We start from the raw sequence: 19,817 nt of genomic DNA, 5'->3' as shown, positions 1-19,817 counted from the left end.
CAATATTTCATTTTCCATTCCATGCTTATGCTGTATAATAAGCTGAAGGTGGTTGTGAGAAATGAGTTGAATCGTGGAATGAAGAAAGTGGGGAAAAACGGAAGAACCCCGAGAAAACCCACGCACCAAATTAATAGAACCCTGTGTTAAGGGGCTACACTGAAACACTATTTGCTAAAGGGCGTTTCCTGCAAATGAGTGACATATAACCACCAAGGTAAGGACTATTAGGGATAGTTTTGATAAGTGCTAAAATAAGCTGTAAAAAGGGAAAGAAAACGTGCATGAAAGTAGGTTAAATTTTCATGTGTAATTTTTGAAAAAACTAAATGTTATATGATTTGTCTGTATGTCTTTTGTTATTGCCACTGTGTTACAGTTGATACTTTATATTCTACTGGAATAGATTTTTTTTCTGTGTATGTATTGTATATGTAAAGAATATCTACGCTATTATTATTATTAAGAATTCTACGTTTTGGCAAGTCCTGGGAGGTTATTATTATTATTATTTTAGGTTTGGGCCCGGAAATTTTTCTTCCACGTTTCTCGGTCTTTAACTTCTTCCTTTCAACTTTTAGTATTTTCTTTTATTTTTCAAGTCATCGATCAGTTCTATTTTTCTTCCTCGTATTTCTTCGCAGATGTCTTCAATCCAATTGGCCTTCCTACGAAGGAAGGCTAAATGTGTCCTCTCTCCTACCCGTATTGAAACATTTTCGTTTGTTTCTCTCTTTCTCTGTCCATTTTATCTTCTCCATCTTCCTCCAGCATCACATTTCGAAGTTCTCTAAATATTTGTTCTCTAACTTCCGTAATGTACACGTCTGAAACACAGTCCAATGGTCCATATATAGCACTTGATAAATTTCTTCCTTTGTCCAATATTGTCTACTAATTAAGAGTATTTTTTTTCTTGTTGAATACTTCTTCAATACTTGACCTGATCTCTTTTGTGCAATAAACGCCTTTCGTTAAAATACTTCCCAGATACTTGAAATTATTGATCTCTTCAAGTTCTCTTTGTTCTACCCTGACCCGTAAGGATGTGTTCCCATAACATATTCTCATAACTTTCGATTTTTCTATATTGATTTCCATTCCATATAATTTCCCAGGGTCAACTGTTTTGTCAATCATTCTGTAGCATACTGTATATATTATTATTCGATTCTCCTAATGATTATACATATAGATCTACTCCTAAAAGTAATGCACATACTCCAAACAGTGAGACAATCCTTACAGTGATCTACAATCTACTTGTAAATGAAATATAGACAGAATTAACTTTTTTTCTTATTGGTTTTAAGATGCAAAGTATATACAATACATTCTTATCACAATGCTTGCATGACGTTACGTGTTTGCCTGTGACAAGGGTGCATAAACCCATGACAATTCAACTGCAACATGAACAAACATCCGTCATGGTCATTGTAAACACCGACTGACGATAAGCCTGTCTCTGTAACAAGCAGACGCCTACTGCAGTGAGAATGGATAATACTAACGCCTTTTGTAGCGTTTATTGTTCGTCTTGTATTAAAATTTACCTGTTGTAACCACTTAAATGAGTCATTTGCAGCTGACCGATGTATGACGTACTAGCGCTCTTTTATAATCCGAAGAAAGCAGAAAAGAAATACAATAAGGAAAGGAATATGAAATGAAATCTTTGAGTTTTACGTCCCACGGTTATGCCGGTTAGGCTAAAGGAGACGGTGATGATGAGCAATGAATGAAATGGTGGAATGAAGAAAGTGGAAGGAAACGGGAGAACCCCGAGAAAACCCACGCACACAGTGTTTGTCCACCACAAAGTTCACTTGGCGGGGGCACAATAAGGAAAGGAGGTAATTCAGGTAACAGAATGGAATAAGTAAGTTTTGGCGGTGTACGCATAGTTATTAATCCATCAGTAGCGTGCCTACAAAACCATAGACCATGCTATCGATGCTCTTGTTCGAATTTCACCACTGTCTCTTTTGAACGTGGTCCCGGGTTCGATTTCCGGTGGGAACACTCTATCGAAAAAGTGTAAAAGCTTTTTCGGGCCAACCATCCTGAGTGAGGTTTCCCTGGATCTTCCTTATTTACATCAGGGAAATGCAGGGATGGTACCTAACATACAGGTCCCAGACCGCTTCCTTCTTTCCTCAATCATTTCTTCCTTCGGATAGTGTGATCGCTGAGGGACGTGATCCCTCATACGGGACGGGCTAACATAGCCATAGATGCCGAAATCTAATTTCTAATCCTAATCTAATCTTTTGAGCGTCAGGTGAACTGCCACGTCCTTCCCCTTTTCCTTTCCGACCGGAGATCATGTAGTTCGGGTCTCATGCTAAGTTGTAGGTTTACGTCTCATATAGCCTGACTGCTGAAACAGACCCTAAGCTCAAAATCAAATAAAATCAATCGTCCTTCTCCTATCTATGAACTTTCTGAGAATGAAACTGTAACTTCACATGCCATTGATTGGTTGATTGTAGAGTTTTAGCGATCCGTTTAGGAGTGAGGGTTGTATGAAATATGGATCTACAGCTTAATTTTGGGATCCGAACCATATGAATTTCCACCGGGAAACGAACCTGGGGCTCGCCTACCGAAGGCACGTGCGTCAACCAGAGAGAGTATCGATTCCTAGTAGCTGAGTATCGATGACCAATAAAAGCGGTAATTTCTAAATATGGCGCGAATCATTTTATGTTTCGAAGAAAAACTCTGATATTTCGAGTTTCCTTTTTTTTTTCCGGAAGACAAATTATGTAAATCTGGGACCGTTCTCGCTAAACCTGCATATGTCTAACATGAGTAGCTTGAGATCATGACACAAACTGTTTTGTTGTTCTCTGATGAGATCATGACTGCTGAGACTAGCGTAAATCACACTAGAAATAGGTATCAAATTGTAATTTCAATCTAAAATTCAGCAACTGTTTCTCTTGCAACACTACTAAGCAAATATAAGGCAAGCGTGCTTTCATGTACAAATTTTATACAAACAGGAAAATACCGTAGAATATTGGACAATCCTATATATACATGACGTCTGGCAACCCTAGTCGTTGTGGTTATACTAAAAATGGTCAGACTATATACATAGTGCATACATGCCTTTTAGATGATATATGAATTCAACAATCCAGAATGCATTCGCTGATGAGTACTTGCCGGAGGCGTTCTGCGTTACATAACCTGTATTTGTTCATCCGTTCCTTTTTGTTGATTGCATAGAGTAAATATACTTAAACTGTGTATTCTTGAAAGCAGGAAGTGTAATCCACTTTTAGTTCAACATAGCTGACAAGTCAATGCGTTTGATGCTAACAGTGACTCAGCCGGTCAGTTCTTGTACTTGCATTCAAACTGCATCCTCTCTGTAAGTTAGCCGAACAATTAACTGTTCATTGTTCGGATAACTCTTTGGTTTCAGTGAATAACCAAATGCCGAAAACGAATGTTTTCAGAGTAATTTTAAGTTGTTCAACTCTTACGGTTAGAATAATACAATTTTTAAAACAAAATATTTTTTTAAACTTATTTCACAGCACAAATATACTGTAAAATATTAATAATTCGAACAAATTTACTGTATAGTTTTAATAGTGTGCTAGAAAATTCCAATAAATTTACTGTATAATTTACTGCAAAATTTGAATAATGAGCCGGCATATTTGCAAAAATTTGAATAAAAAACTTAAAATTTCGAACAACTTTATTGTAAAATTTGAGAAACAAACTGGTAAATTTGAACAACTTTACAATAAAATTTGAATAATTATATAGAATTTTCTAATAAATCTGCTGTAAAATTCAAATAATGATCTTAAAATTCTTACAAATCTGCTATAAATTCAAAATCCTTTTACATACGAGGATAGGACGTAAAATTCGCAATTTACTAACAAATAATAATCCTAAGATAAACGGGAGTAAGGCTAGTGTATATTGTTATAAATTCATAATGTTAATTACAGTTTCTAGCGCGTAGTGCCAAGCAAAAAGGAATTGGCGAGAAACTGGTGTAGATGTGTATGAATCCGCTCCACCCATCCTCTCACAACCATAACAGACAAAACGAAGGCTCGCTCACAAATGATAGTTCTACACTAGAAACTGCCTTCGGGCAGAACACTCAAACGTGGACATTAGGTTTTTTATTATTATTATTATTGGTATTGAATGAAAACCAAGGCTAACTTTTATGTTTTACAATTTGGAGGGCCCGGATTCGAATCCGCTGGCCAGCTATTCTGACGGAGGTTTTTTTTAGTGTTCTTCCTTAGGTCTACCAAGCGAATATTGGGATGATATATTTAAATATAGTCCCTAGATGACTGCTCCTAGTTTACTTCACACTATTGTTGATTATGTTGTTAGTTGATGATTCAGAGATGGAGTGGGTCAGTGGTTCACGATTTGTGAGTGGGTCAATGGATCGTGGTTCAATAGGACGAGATCCACTGCGAATCACCACCCACCGTGACTCACTCAGACCTACTGACACTCTGTGATTCACGGACCCACTACGATCCATCGACTCACTCTCCTCAGGGCATTACAGATAGCATCTCCTGAACACTGGTGAATTTCTTTACGTTTTTCCATTTTTCTTCCTTTTTCGTTTGCTTCTGTTTGCTTACCTGAGATGAGTATATCTAAGTGAAAAAAGAACTTCAGGCACTTTTGGATATTGATATTTGTAAATGTAATAATAACAATAGGACGTACTACTTGGCTTTCGAGACACAGCCTGTAAGATTTTAGAGTAACTAACTACTAGAAAAATATATTTTTGAATCACCTGTAGACCTAATTGAATGTAATTATATGTGCGTTACCATTTTTTAAATCTTCTTTTATGGGGGTCAGGAAATTGGTAGTGAGTTGATTTGTAAAAATAATTAAAAACGACCGATATTAGTTGAGAAATAAATTGAAAAACAGTTACTAATTGAGAAACAAACACTACAGTGCTTCGCCTTTTACATCCACTGCTTTCTATTATAATAATAATTGCTGAAGCTTGTATTTATTATATGGAGCAGAAGGCAATCAAGCCATAAAGTTGAGAAAATGGATATACAGAACCTTAGATGGATTACAAGGGTTCGGATTCTACCTTAAACTGTAGGGTCACGTTTCTTATAACTTCAGTGTTTAAAAGGGCGCTAAATTATAACAAACTCTGTATCAGTATGCAAATCCTACGTTGCGTGATTAGAAATATTTAAAATTTATACGCTAGCTGTATAAAAGAAGTATTTATTTATTTATTTAACGTTCCACGGTTATGTCCTATAGGTTCAAAGGCACAAATGATTAATGAAAATTAATGACCATGAAAAAAGTTGGCGGAATGGGGTAGTGTGAGAAAACGGGAAATAATCAAGAAAACCCACGGATACAATCTTTTCCACCACAAAGTCATATCATCTGGATTTGAATTAGGGACATCTTGTCCGAGAAATGACCCTTTTATTACTGAGCCACTGTGGCCGTCAAAAAGAAGTTGTTGCAATACGGTACATTTATAATACTTTAAAACATAAATAATGTTAAATGTCTATCTAGATATGTTTGTTAGAATAAAATTACGATAATTACGTGTGATTATAAGTAAATTCTAAAATATTATCGTTTAACGGGGAAAGCAATTTCTAAAGATGAGACATGTACAAATTGATGAATCTTGTTGAGCTGAACAAAATGATCATATTTGTGTAATCAACTGCTTAAGTTGAATTAAGCGTAATTGGGTACAAATTAATGCGAATGTTTGTACAAGTTAATTTAAGATAGAAGGAAAAAGCAGTGTGTATGCCATTTCCAAGAACTCCTTTAAAACAAAGTGCAAATTGTTTAATTGAGGCAACTAGAAGTTATAAAGACATGATTAATGAGGAATTTGATATTTTATTGTTACTAAACGCACCTCACTAACTATTTATGAGGAAAGAACGTTTGCTGTAATTTATTCCATTTTTGTTTCTAAACACGTAACAAAATGATAAACTATTTTCGTTCAATATTTCCGAACTATTAAGATTGCAGTGAGACCAATCGTAACCTATGACGATGAGGTAGGGGCAATGTCTAAAGCCAGGGGTGCCCACAAGGGGGGGGGCTATGACGCAAAGTGCGTCATTGAAATATTTGGGAGGTAAAAATCTGTATAAATATGTTTGAGGGAGTGTAAAAATTAATCGAAAAGAAGATTTTTTTTTCATGGAAGAACACCTACAATTGGGGGGGCCTACAATTGGGTAGACAATTGGGGGGGTGCGTCATGGACATAAGGGGGGTGGGCACCACTGCTAAAGCACATTAAGAATAACACAGAAAGTTTGAAAGAAAAATCATCAGAAAAATATACAAGAAAACATTTGGAGGATGCGAAATAATATGGAAATAAACGATATATTACAATGGCAAGACATAGTGAAGTACAGAGTCTACCAGAAAAATGTATACACTCTTTGTTATCCTGCATCAGGATACTGGCATTGACAATATTGTTCTGAAATTTAAGTATGTTGTAGTATTATTTTCGCCCAACAGATGTCGGCATTTTCAATTGTTTTCAGTTAAAATTATGTTGTAGTACGGTTTTTCGCTCAACAGATGTCGGTACTGTCAGCACGGTTAATGAGATAAGAAAATGGCAGGTGCACGCTTGGCGTTCGAGCAGCGTAAGTACGTTTTGAAGTGTTTTATCAGGTTGGTGGTTCAGTATCAAGCTCCCCTCTCTACTGACGCTGCACTCCAATGGCATTCCCAAACCTGATAAAACACTTCAAAACGTAGGCTACTTACGCTGCTCGAGCGCCAAGCGTGCTCCTGTCATTTTCTTATCTCACTAACCGGGCTGACAGTACCGACATCTGTTGAGCGAAAAACCGTACTACAACATAATTTTAACTGAAAACAGTTGACAATGCCGACATCTGTTGGGCGAAAAAAATACTACAACATACTTAAATTTCAGAACAATATTGTCAATGCCAGTATCCTGATACAGGATGGCAATTAGGTCTATCTATAGTTGGTGACCAAACAGACCTATGACCTGGGTGACCAGCTCTGAGGCGAACAGAGTCATGAATCGGTATGAACCAGAGAAGGCATCGTACACATGAGAAGTATATATGAGTCTGCTAATATAATTCTACGAAGTACGAATCTCTTCTCCCTTTTTTTGAATGCTCACTAAGTATACAAATTCTTTTTTCGTTTGTTGCTTGCGTCTGTGACAAAGCGTTATACTGAAAGATAACTACAAGATTTAACAGAGTATAAACGGACGAGAATCACAGAAAAGTTAAGCTACTTTATTTTCTTATGAGGGGTTAATCATTCAAATTTAATCGAGCGAACCTGTAAAATTTGTCGTTTAGAATGTAAAAGATGCCGCTGAGTCCAGAAAATGTTTGGTAAAAGCTTGTGTTGTATAGTCTATGTTTAAAAACCACTGTATGGGAAGACGAATAAACATGAAATTACCTACATAAATTTAAAATATTCGAGGCATAGTATCTTCAATGCCACATCAGGGTCAAACAATGAAAATCCGAGCTTGAATAGTGAGCAGTATTAATCAAGTGCTTATATGGAATTCTGAAACAATGTTGCAGAGTAGATATTTCAGTTGTTTCCGGGTCATCGGGTCCATCTGGGTTTCCGGATCGGGTCGAATCGGATCTGAGAAGCGAGACCGAGACTGAGTGACCCGGACGGGAATCGTGTCATGATCCGCTCCCCCACCGCTAAGGGGAACTAAAAAAAAGTGTGGGTTTGCAATTGTTATAACAAAATATCAATATTTCGGAATTCCTTAAGGTTAAAGAAATGAAGTTCTCTGTTGGAATTTTAATCTAAAATACTAAAACATGTGTTTCAATGCAGTTATATGCTTCACATAGAGTACAAGATGTTGGAATTTTGTGTGATATTTCGGATGTATAAAAGGAACAGAAGGGAGAACGTAAAAAATTGCCCACAGTAACAAGTGGGAGCATTTGCTAGTCTTATTGTAAATTTATTAGAAGCACAAGAAAGAACGTAAAATATTGCCCACAGTAACACGTAGGAGCATTTGCTAGTCTTATTGTAAATGTATTATTAGCAGAAGGAAGAATGTAAAATATTTTCCACAGTAACACATGGGATCATTTGCTAATCTTACTGTGAATTTATTACTAGTAGAATGAAGAATGTAAAATATTTCCCACAGTAACATGGGGGAGCATTTGCTATTATTACTGTAAATTTATTAGAAGCACAAGAAAGAACGTAAAATATTTTCCACAATAACACATAGGAGCATTTGCTATTCTTATTGTAAATTTATTAGAAGTGGAAGGAAGAACGTTAAATATTGCCCACAGTAACACATGGGAACGCTTGCTAATCTTACTGTAAATTTATTAGAAGCACAAGAAAGAACGTAAAATATTTTCCACAGTAACACGTAGGAGCATTTGCTATTCTTATTGTAAATTTATTAGAAGCAGAAGGAAGAACGTTAAATATTGCCCACAGTAACAAGTGGGAGCATTTGCTAGTCTTATTGTAAATTTATTAGAAGCAGGAGGAAGAACTTTAAATATTGCCCATAGTAACGCATAGGAACATTTGCTAGTCTCATTGCAAGTTTATTAGAAGCAAAAGGAAGAACGTTAAATATTGTCCACAATAACAAGTGCGAGCATTTGCTAGTCTTATTCTAAATTTATTAGAAGCAGGAGGAAGAACGTAAAAAATTGCCCACAGTAACACATAGGAACATTTGCTAGTCTCATTGCAAATTTATTAGAAGCAAAAGGAAGAACGTTAAATATTGCCCAGAGTGACACATAGGGGCATTTGCTAGTCTTACTGTAAATTTATTATTAGCAGGAAGAAGAACGTTAAATATTGTCGACAGTAACACATAGGGGCATTTGCTAGTCTTACTGTAAATTTATTACTAGCAGAAGGAAGGAGGTAAAATAGTGCCCACAGTAACACGAAGGGGCATTTACTAGTCTTATTGTAAATGTATTATTAACAGAAGGAAGAATTTAAATATTGTCCACAGTAACACATGGGATCATTTGCTAATCTTACTGTAAATTTATTACTAGTAGAATGAAGAATGTAAAATATTTCCCACAGTAACATGGGGGAGCATTTGCTATTATTACTGTAAATTTATTAGAAGCACAAGAAAGAACGTAAAATATTTTCCACAGTAACACGTAGGAGCATTTGCTATTCTTATTGTAAATTTATTAGAAGCAGAAGGAAGAACATTAAATATTGTCCACGGTAACACATGGGAACGTTTGCTAGTCTTACTGTAAATTTATTAGAAGCACAAGAAAGAACGTAAAATATTTTCCACAGTAACACGTAGGAGCATTTGCTATTCTTATTGTAAATTTATTAGAAGCAGAATAAAGAACGTTAAATATTGCCCACAGTAACACATGGAAACGTTTGCTAGTCTTACTGTAAATTTATTAGAAGCACAAGAAAGAACGTAAAATATTGCCCACAGTAACACGTAGGAGCATTTGCTAGTCTTATTGTAAATGTATTATTAGCAGAAGGAAGAATGTAAAACATTTTCCACAGTAACACATGGGATCATTTGCTAATCTTACTGTGAATTTATTACTAGTAGAATGAAGAATGTAAAATATTTCCCACAGTAACATGGGGGAGCATTTGCTATTATTACTGTAAATTTACTAGAAGCACAAGAAAGAACGTAAAATATTTTCCACAATAACACATAGGAGCATTTGCCATTCTTATTGTAAATTTATTAGAAGTGGAAGGAAGAACGTTAAATATTGCCCACAGTAACACATAGGAACGCTTGCTAATCTTAATGTAAATTTATTAGAAGCACAAGAAAGAACGTAAAATATTTTCCACAGTAACACGTAGGAGCATTTGCTAGTCTTACTGTAAATTTATTACTAGCAGAAGGAAGAACTAAAATATTGCCCACAGTAACACGTGGAAACTTTTACTAGTCTTACTGTAAATACAGGGTGCGGCACGTAAAACCGGCCCGTAAAGTGAACACATAAAATGAAATGTAATGTATTGAATATGATTAACTACAACACATAAATGAAATGTAATGTATTGAATATGACTACTTACCTTCACAGCAGCCTTCACAGCAGGTGCTGAAAGTGTCCTCCGCCCACTTCAACACACATGTGAGCACGATTGAGGAGATTCATATATACCCTTGTCAGTTCTTGTGTTGTAATGCTATTGGTGACATCCTGGATCCTGGTCTTGAGTTCTTCAATTGTGTGTGGATTTGTTTCGTATACTCTTCCCTTTAACAGTCCCCATAAGTAAAAGTCACACGTGGACAAGTCTGGTGACCGAGGAGGCCACAAGCCTTTGCTGATTGTCCTTTCTGGTGTAAACTGACACCCACCCGGCTTAACACAACGAGGCCTTTTTCTCAATTGGTTTCGACAAGTTTCACTGGCTGCGGCTGCACGTGACTGCTGCAGGTCAAGTAAGTCGACCCGTCCTCGACACGCCATCTCTTGGTGGGAAGGTAGATTATTTAAGTGTTGCCAAAAACACAATATACCAGAATATTACGACGAACCGGTTTTACGTGCCGCACCCTGTATATTATTATTACCGGGCCCGTATTTAGGTAAGTGCTATCTATGCTAGGTAAGTGCCTCTGTGCTCGAGCACAGGGCGCAGAATTTAGGAGGCGGGAAAATTTTGGATTTTTAAAGATTCACAACAAAGTAATATTTAAAACTAGCAGCCCACAAAGTCCCGTGCAAGCGCGAGAATATGTTAATGTGTTTAATTCGCTCTAGGCATAATTACAGAGTTACTAATTAGTTAGCTTATCTGATTATTTTTTTAAAAAAATCATCCTCTGCCATCCACGCCCCAAAGGATGAGGTTGAACTTGAACATCATGAAAATTGATACCGTTAAACTCAGCGACTTCGAAAACTATGAATTCAACACTAATATATCTTAATTATTATTTTTAAAATGTCTGGGGACTTTGCACTCCCACATCTCAGCTTAGGTGTGATCTAGGGACCTTGATTAGGTCTGTTTATGCTTTTGTTCTTAAATGTTTGCCATTTACTTAACTGGTAATGGACTGTCTTCTAACAATGGAAACTTCCAATACTTGTTTTTTGTTTTTATTGCACCTTACTAATCGCTGGTTTTTAACTAACACTTAAAATAAACCACAAAGTACATATAATAACTGCACTGTGTTCACTGCACTTAAATAACAAACTTAACTTGAAAATTCTGGAAGAAATGTTCGTGCCTCGTGCCTTATGCACCGTCTCTCTTCAACACTTTCCATCTTGAATAACAATTGAAATCTAAATTTCGTAGAAACAGTGTTTCCAGTTCTTAAAAAATATTACTACATAATATAAGACTTAACATGCCGCCCGCCAAAAAAGGGCTAGTGACCTTTTTTTAAAAAAAAGAAAAGAAAAGTAACTTCACATAACAACAAATAAAATAGACTAACCCAGGAAATAAATATACTTTAACATGAATGACATTACGATTCATCATTATTTGGTAGAACACAAAGTCCTCTAATTGAGCGTTTATATAAACCATTGGAAGTTTTAACAGTAGCCACTCGAACCAAACCGTCAGGTCCAGAATGCACTTCAGTGATGACTCCCAATTTCCATGATAGAGGAGGTAGCTTATCTTCTTTGAGAACCACCAATTGACCTGGCTGTATGTTGGCACAGCTTCTCTTCCACTTATTTCTTCCTTGTAATTGTGACAAATATTCCATATATCATCTTCTCCAAAACTCTTGAAATTGTTGTTGGATCCTTTGCCATCTTTGAATTGAACTAATCTTCTGATGTAAGTCACGTTCTGGTAGTGCTGTCAATGGTTGACCAATAAGAAAATGACCCGGAGTTAATGCTATTGGATCATTAGGATCATTGGATAATGCTATAAGAGGTCTCGAATTTAAGCAAGCTTCTATTTGTGTGATTAATGTTGTTAATTCTTCAAACGTGAGATATGACATTCCCATGACTCTTCTTAAGTGGTATTTAAAGGACTTAACTGCAGCCTCCCAAAGACCACCGAAGTTGGGCGAATATGGCGGAATAAAATGCCATTGGATTCCTTCAGTAGTTGCAAAATTCTTAATCCTTTCTTGATGGTCAGCTGTATGCAACAACTTTGCGACTTCTTGAAGTTCCTTGTTGGCACCAATGAACGTAGTTCCATTGTCGCTATAGATATGCTTGCATTTACCTCGACGAGATATGAATCTTCTCAAAGCAGCTAAAAATGCCTGACTAGTAAGATCACTCACAACTTCGAGATGGATAGCCTTTGTTGCTAAACACACAAACACTGCAATGTAGCACTTCACCTTTGTTTTTGACTTTCTGGTACCAGTTTTGATGTAAATAGGACCGGCAAAGTCAATTCCAGAATTTGTGAAAGGTCTTGTTAGTTCTACTCTATGTTTTGGTAGTTGTCCCATTAATTGTTCTGGTCCAGACGCCTTTAATCTTTGACATGTAATATACCTTCTAATAACCTTCTTGATGGCATTTTTACCATTAGGTATCCAATACCTTTGCCTTAGTGATGCTAGCATTAACTGACATCCAGAATGTAACAATCGCCTGTGTTCATATTCTATAATTAGTCTTGTTAGGTGATGATCTGGTGGTAGAATAATTTGATGTTTAGCATCAAATTCAAGTTCAGACATCTTTAATCTTCCACCAACTCTTAGTAATTGTTGATCACATATGAAAGGATTGAGAGACAAGAGTTTGCTCTTATTGCTAACTCTTCCACTTTCTTTAAGATCAGACATTTCCTTAACATAAACTGAGTTTTGAACTTCTCGATTAGTCTGATTAAAGCTTCTTCAATTTCTTCCAAAGTAAGAGCGTCTACATTTCTTCTTGATGCTTCTACTTTAGCATTCTTGGAAAACCGCATGCAATAAGCCAAGACTCTCTGAAGTTTGTTCAAAGTAGAGAATCTTTCGATTATACTATTATCTTGAGTTGTCACTAAGTAACTTGATTTTAATTTCTTCTGTTCAGGAATCTCTCTGAGTGAGGCAGGCTCCGTCTTAGGCCAATCAACTGAAGAACACTGTAACCATTGAGGACCGTTCCACCACAAACTATTATGTATTAACTTGTCAGGACTTGTTCCTCTTGATATAATATCCGCAGGATTGTCACTTGAAGCGACGTGTCTCCATTCTCCTCCCACTTCTTGTACCTCAGCAACTCGATTGCCAACAAATGTTTTCCATCTATTTGGACTTGCCCTTAACCATGCTAAGACCACCATAGAATCTGTCCACATGTATACCTGGGATATTCGTTGTTTTAATGCCTTAGTTACCTTCTTGACAAGTTTTGATGACAACACTGCTGCACATAACTCTAAGCGAGGCAGGGAAATCTTCTTTATGGGCGCCACTTTGGACTTAGCACATAATAGCTTCGAAGTAACTTGACCATCCTTGTTGACGGATCTTAAATATACACATGTCCCATAAGACTTTTCTGAAGCGTCTGAGAAAGCGTGAACTTGAATGTCTATCAAGGTACCTGACTGAAGAACCATTCTGTCTACACTGATATCTGATAATGAAGGAATGAATTCAAGTATTGTCTTGCATCTTTGATGTAGTTCTTTAGGAAGTATTTCATCCCAGTCCAATCCTGCTTGCCACAGATCTTGAAGAATTATCTTACATACGATTGTTATTGGACTAACAATTCCCAACGGATCAAAGATTGAAGCAATAATACCCAACATCTTGCGTTTTGTTAAATTATTATTCGACCTTTGATTTAGAGTGAATCCATTCATCACTTAAAGTTGATCAGTTGCTGGATGCCAAAGTAATCCTAATGTTTTAATTTGACCCTTATCGTCTAAGCGTAATGGAAGTTGTGTTTCTCTCAATTCTTCAGAGATGGATTCCAATAACTCAGTGCTGTTGGAACACCACTTTCTTAGCAAAAAACCACCCTTTTGTAGCATTTGTATTAATTCGTCCTTTATCTTTAAAGCTTCCTCCAAACTTTCAACCCCTGAAATACAATCGTCAATATAGAAATCATTCTTGAGAATTTGTGCTGCCTTCGGATATTCACAGGCTTCTTCTGCACTTAATTGCTGGAGACAGCGAGTAGCAAGGAAAGGCGCTGAGGCTGTTCCGTATGTAACAGTCTTTAACTCATATACCTTAATGGGTTCTTCTTCTGATCTTCTCCACAAGATCTTCTGGAATTTACAGTCACGCTCATCAATCAAAATCTGTCGATACATCTTCTCTATATCTGCAGTAAAAGTTATAGGATAGGTGCGAAATCTTAATATAATTGACTGCAAATCGTCTTGCACAGTTGGACCAACTTTGAGAACATCGTTGAGTGAAATGCCACTAGTTGAGCATGCGGATGCATCAAATACTACTCTAGTCTTCGTAGTAGTACTAGCTTCCTTAATAACTGGATGATGAGGCAAGTAATATCCTTGAGTAATATTAGAGTTGCCTTCCACTTCCTTCATATGTTCCAAAGCTTCATACTCTTCAAGGAATGCCACATAATCTGTGCGTAACTTGGGACATCTATTTAACCTTTTTTCTAGTTGTTGTAAACGCTGAACAGCTGTCTTATAAGAATCACCTATTTGGATCACTTCTTGTTTGAATGGCAGTCTCACTATAAAGCGTCCTGTTGAATGTCTTTTAGTGTTTGCGATAAAATGTTCTTCTCACTCCCTTTCTTCTTTGGATAGAGGAGTTTCTTGAATATCTTCTATTTTCCAAAACTTCTGCAGCTGATGGCTTAAATCATCGTTGTTGTGCAAAAAGAATGTTCGATGTTCTGGCGTGAAGTTGTTGTGCTTTGGCATCTGATATTGTCCTGAAACTATCCATCCTAACTCTGTATTTTGGAGAACTGGAAATGCTCCTGGACGCACCTGTTGTCCTGCTTTGAGTAGACTAAAGAAAATTCCAGCACCTAACAACAAATCAATCTTACCAGACTTGTTGAAATTAGGATCCGCTAACTGTAAATTCGGTGGAAAGTTTCATTCTTTAATGTCAATATCAGTATCAGGTAAGTTTCCCGCTATTTTGGGCAATACAAAACACTCAACATCTACACTAAAATCACTTACAGCAGAGAATATTTGTAACTTACTTCCGTATTTAACGTTGCAACTTACATTATTAATACCTTGTACAGGAACATTGATAGGAAATTTCTTTAATTTTAACCTTTGAATGAGAGATTCTGTTGCAAAATGAGATTGGGAACAACTATCAAGCAAAGCCCTAACCATATGTACTTTACCATTGCTATCTTTAACTTGAACAACTGCAGTTGAAAGTAAAACACGCACATTACTTTTAGGCTTCACAGAGCAATAAGTACTAGTATTAACAACTTCCTGTCCTTGAGACATTGACTTTTCCCCTACAGGTTCCGTAACAGAATCATTTTCAACACTTGCAGCATGATTAGGCTGTGATTTCTTAAAATCACTATGCAATAACGTGTGATGCTTGAGATTACATATTTTGCATGCACTTAGCGAACAATCTTTCGCTACATGGTTGACAACTTTCAAACAATTAAAACAAAGCTTGCTCTGTTTCGCAAAACTTAATCTTTTGGATACACTTAATTTCTGAAAATCATTACACTTGTGTAACGCATGTCTTTGTTGACAAAACGAACACAAAACATTAGTACTCACATAAGATTGTCTAGCATTTTTTACTTCCTTGACAATATTAGATTTACTAAGATGCGACTTTGATTGCGTAGATTTTACCAATTCTAAGGCCTGGCATTTATTTTCTAAAAAGACATGAAGTTCTTCTAAACTAGCAAACTGTTCCCTATTTGTTTGATTTTCAAAGTCTTTACGTGTTTGTTCATCTAGCTTTTCCAAAACTACGTGCGATAACAATATATCCTCCAAAGGAGTATCTAACTGTAACGCCTTAAGTGCATTTACGTTACTTATAGTTTGATTTAATAATGTCCTTAAGTCCGCCACTGAATCTTTACTGACAGTCGGTAATGAAAACAATGCCTTTACATGAGCAGTTGCTATTAGCTTTGGATTATTATACCTTTTGCGTATCATTTCCCAAGCAAGTTTGAAATTTTCACCTGTCACTGGTATATTCTCAACTAATTTGCTTGCTTCACCTGATAATGACAACAAATAATTAAATCTTTGAATATCATCTAAACTTTGATTGTTTACAACCAAACTACTGAAAGTATCATGAAAATGTCTGAAATCTATAACTTGACCTTTAAATGTTGGTAACTTTATGACTGGTAATTTTAGACACCCTGTATTCGCGACTGAATCACCTGCCGAACTTCTATTGCTACTACTAGCCTTCTCAGCTGTTTCAACAATTGACGTCATTTTTGTAAGAGTATCGTAGTAAGTAGCTTCAAATACTCTCTATCCTGTGTGTATTCATCGTTTTCGTCCTTTAATTCAAGCTGTTTTTGCATTTCATCATACTCTTTGAATATATTGGGTGAACATGCACACCTAACTTTAATTTGCATTACATCACCATCTGCTCCAAATTGTTCAACAAATGTTTTCATTCTTGTAAGGGACGCTTTAGCTAGGCCTCTTGCCTTTATAAGAGAATTTGTATTTGAATCCATTGCTTGTGATATATCTACCTGAAGTCCTTATAACAACAGACCTTTACACAAGTAAAAGAAACAAAAAAAATATACTTAGCTACGTGACTGCTACATTGCGCCTTTGTTTTTCTTCAGATTGCAATGCACAGCTGAATGCGTAGGCGCGTACGTGATAAGTCCACTAGGTCAATTTTGCTTCTGATTCGTAACACTCACTGTCTTTACACACACATAGTCAATATGAATGTTTGAATGATTCACTTATTATTTTTCTTGGCACAACACTTCCTCCATTCGGCACTGGAGGACCAAAAAAACTGTTTATGCTTATGTTCTTAAATGTTCGCCATTTACTTAACTGATAATGGACTGTCTTCTAACAATGGAAACTTCCAATACTTGTTTTTTGTTTTTATTGCACCTTACTAATCGCTGGTTTTTAACTAACACTTAAAATAAACCACAAAGTACATATAATAACTGCACTGTGTTCACTGCACTTAAATAACAAACTTAACTTGAAAATTCTGGAAGAAATGTTCGTGCCTCGTGCCTTATGCACCGTCTCTCTTCAACACTTTCCATCTTGAATAACAATTGAAATCTAAATTTCGTAGAAACAGTGTTTCCAGTTCTTAAAAAATATTACTACATAATATAAGACTTAACAGGTCATTTGGATCATTTCTCTGAGAGCTTTAAAACTATTAAAATTTCATGTTTCTATCTATTATGATTCTCGAGTTAAAAAGCGATACAGGCAGAAAGACAGACGGCAAAGTTTGCAACTTTGAACAAAATGTTAGTTGAAAAAAACTTACAAGAATTTTATTCGAATATTTGTGTTGTGCTGAAAATATATAACTGAATGGTTGCGACCAACTATTAAACTGAGATAGTTTCGTTTTTAAGAAGAGTGAAGAAATATATGCGATCAAATCAAACGCAAGAACGACTTGTAAATGTAGCATTCTATGTACTGCTACTGAGTCAGATATAACTAACAGACTAAGTTTTGACGAAATAATCAATGACTGCTCACAGTCAAGCTCAATGCGGGATTAAGGGAGGGGCTTAGGGGGCTATAGCTCCGGGCTCCAGGTAGACAGGGACCTCCACTCTAACCAAAATCTCAACTGGTTATCTAAAAAGAATCATGAAGATATAATTATCATCATAAAATAAAATATGACCAGAAATATAAAACATATCCCCTTAACTTTCTTACTGTACTTAGCAGAGGCCACATATTTTTTCTCACCCCAGGTCTCTAGATGAGTTAATCCAGCCATGGTCAAACTAATAGTTTTTTTACATATAAAGTTTTATAAAATGCTTTTTACAAAACTCAGTATAATCTTTAATTATGTGATAAGTTCAAAATAAGCAATGTCAAAATACTGTCTAGTTTTTTTTTCTCTTAAATTCCATATTTTACCATTACAATGATAAGAGTAAATATTTAAAAAATTCAATCATAATTCAAGTGAAATTACGAAATATTTGTATAAAAATGGCATAACGGTTGATTAAAAATTAATAGAATGCATTTTCTCCGGACAGTAAATTAAAACTTACCTGAATAAATTACATGCCAGTATTAAGATAATGTGTCCTCGATGGATGAGTGGTTAATCTTGTTGCCTTGCAATCAAATGATCCCAGGTTCGATTCCCAGTGGAGACACAATTGATTCGGATCCCAAGTTAATCTGTAGGTTTCGTCCTTATTACGTCATCATCATCCCATGGAAGGGAATGGCAAACTACCATCGGTTCACTTTGTCCAAGGACCTTCGGGTCAAACACCTACCTTTGGACAGAATACCACATCGTAATCATCATTGAGTGAATTAAGCTATTTAAAATTACGTTGTAACTTGTAATACCTAAACTGCTACTCAACAAGAGCTGGTATATTTCCATAATCACATCTTTCTTGTTTGAGACATAAGATTGTGTGGGGGCGGCAAATTATTTAGAGGCACAATATACGTATAAATACGGGCCTGATTATTACCTCTAACATTTAGAAAGGAAAATCATGTTCATTGCTGTGGATGAATTCCTGGCTTGTTTCCATATAGAATACATAAGAGAGAAACATCAAGATTTAACATTTCAAATTTCCAACTGTCTAGAAAGTACTGTAGTTTGCTTAAGAGCAAATATTAGTGACTTTCACTTCAGTATTTTAAGAATGCATGTTTGTGTGTGTGTACATATATGTACACTGAACGTTGTCTCAATTAGTTCTTTGTAATTAGCAATGGCGCATATAATGAATGACTTGCAAGAAAACTACAATCATCTTACTTTCACTGAGCACTAGAAAATACAAAACATTAAAACAAACGAAACATAAACGATCAAATTATTTCCTCAAATTGTTTGCCTTTAGTAGTGTGCAACAAGTAAACTGGTCGTTTCTCTGGTTTCTAGTTAATGTCATCCACAAAACGAGAAATAAGGCCTTCTAATCTCGTCTCGTAAATTATATAGAAGTCTTGTCTCGTCTCGATTTCCAAAGAATACTTTCTTGTCTCGTCTCGATTCTCGAATGTCTCTTCATTTCATTTTGTAAATTTATGTAAAGTGTATACCCAGATATTCTTTTCTTAATATCATGTTGAAATCAAAATTCTTCTACGTCACGAAAGAGATCCAGCAAGAGTGTGATATAACAACATTTAAACCATATTTATTATTGAAATATATTGTGTAATGATTTGTGTATCTTTAAAAATTGACAAATGTTCTTTATTGTGTTTGTATAATCACTTTTTCTACTGTGTAACACCATAATCACCATCATCATCATAAGCATTCTGCCATTATTGGCAAGTCCATTGCTGCAACTGAGTAGCTTCCATGTTCCATGGTCTTCCGCTAACCTCTGCGTCTTCATATACGATTTATCTGTTTTGACATCGCCCATTAATTGTGGTCTCCTTCGTCTCCTCCCTATTTTTCCTGCCACTATACCCTTGAGCATGTCTCTCATGATACAGTTTCTTCTTAGCCAATGTCCCAACCAGTTTCTCTTCCTCTTCTTAATATATTTAAAATTGTTCTTTTTCTT

At 35.9% G+C, this 19,817-nt stretch overlaps 3 protein-coding genes across 3 annotated transcripts; all 3 read right to left on the bottom strand.

Annotated features, from left to right (window-relative positions):
- Window positions 1–12,798: 12,798 nt before the first annotated feature.
- LOC145683088 (uncharacterized) lies at window positions 12,799–13,851 on the bottom strand. The gene has a single exon (XM_081754446.1). The coding sequence runs from the start codon at window positions 13,849–13,851 to the stop codon at window positions 12,799–12,801; it is 1,053 nt and encodes a 350-aa protein (XP_081610572.1).
- A 57-nt stretch (window positions 13,852–13,908) lies between these two features.
- LOC145683087 (uncharacterized) lies at window positions 13,909–14,610 on the bottom strand. Its single transcript, XM_081754445.1, has one exon. The coding sequence runs from the start codon at window positions 14,608–14,610 to the stop codon at window positions 13,909–13,911; it is 702 nt and encodes a 233-aa protein (XP_081610571.1).
- Window positions 14,611–15,138: 528 nt separating this feature from the next.
- LOC145683086 (uncharacterized) lies at window positions 15,139–16,500 on the bottom strand. Its single transcript, XM_081754444.1, has one exon. The coding sequence runs from the start codon at window positions 16,498–16,500 to the stop codon at window positions 15,139–15,141; it is 1,362 nt and encodes a 453-aa protein (XP_081610570.1).
- Between the last annotated feature and the right edge of the window lie 3,317 nt (window positions 16,501–19,817).

Source organism: Thermobia domestica, chromosome 4, assembly GCF_964235325.1.
Source record: "Thermobia domestica chromosome 4, izTheDome1.hap1.1, whole genome shotgun sequence".
Lineage (NCBI taxonomy): Eukaryota > Metazoa > Arthropoda > Insecta > Zygentoma > Lepismatidae > Thermobia > Thermobia domestica.
The sequence above is the reverse complement of the archived record's forward strand: the minus strand, read 5'-3'. Positions and strand labels throughout refer to the sequence as shown.

Coding starts and splice junctions, on each gene's coding strand:
- LOC145683088 (XM_081754446.1), bottom strand. CDS start 13,851: ATGTTGGGTATTATTGCTTCAATCTTTGATCCGTTGGGAATTGTTAGT.
- LOC145683087 (XM_081754445.1), bottom strand. CDS start 14,610: ATGAAGGAAGTGGAAGGCAACTCTAATATTACTCAAGGATATTACTTG.
- LOC145683086 (XM_081754444.1), bottom strand. CDS start 16,500: ATGACGTCAATTGTTGAAACAGCTGAGAAGGCTAGTAGTAGCAATAGA.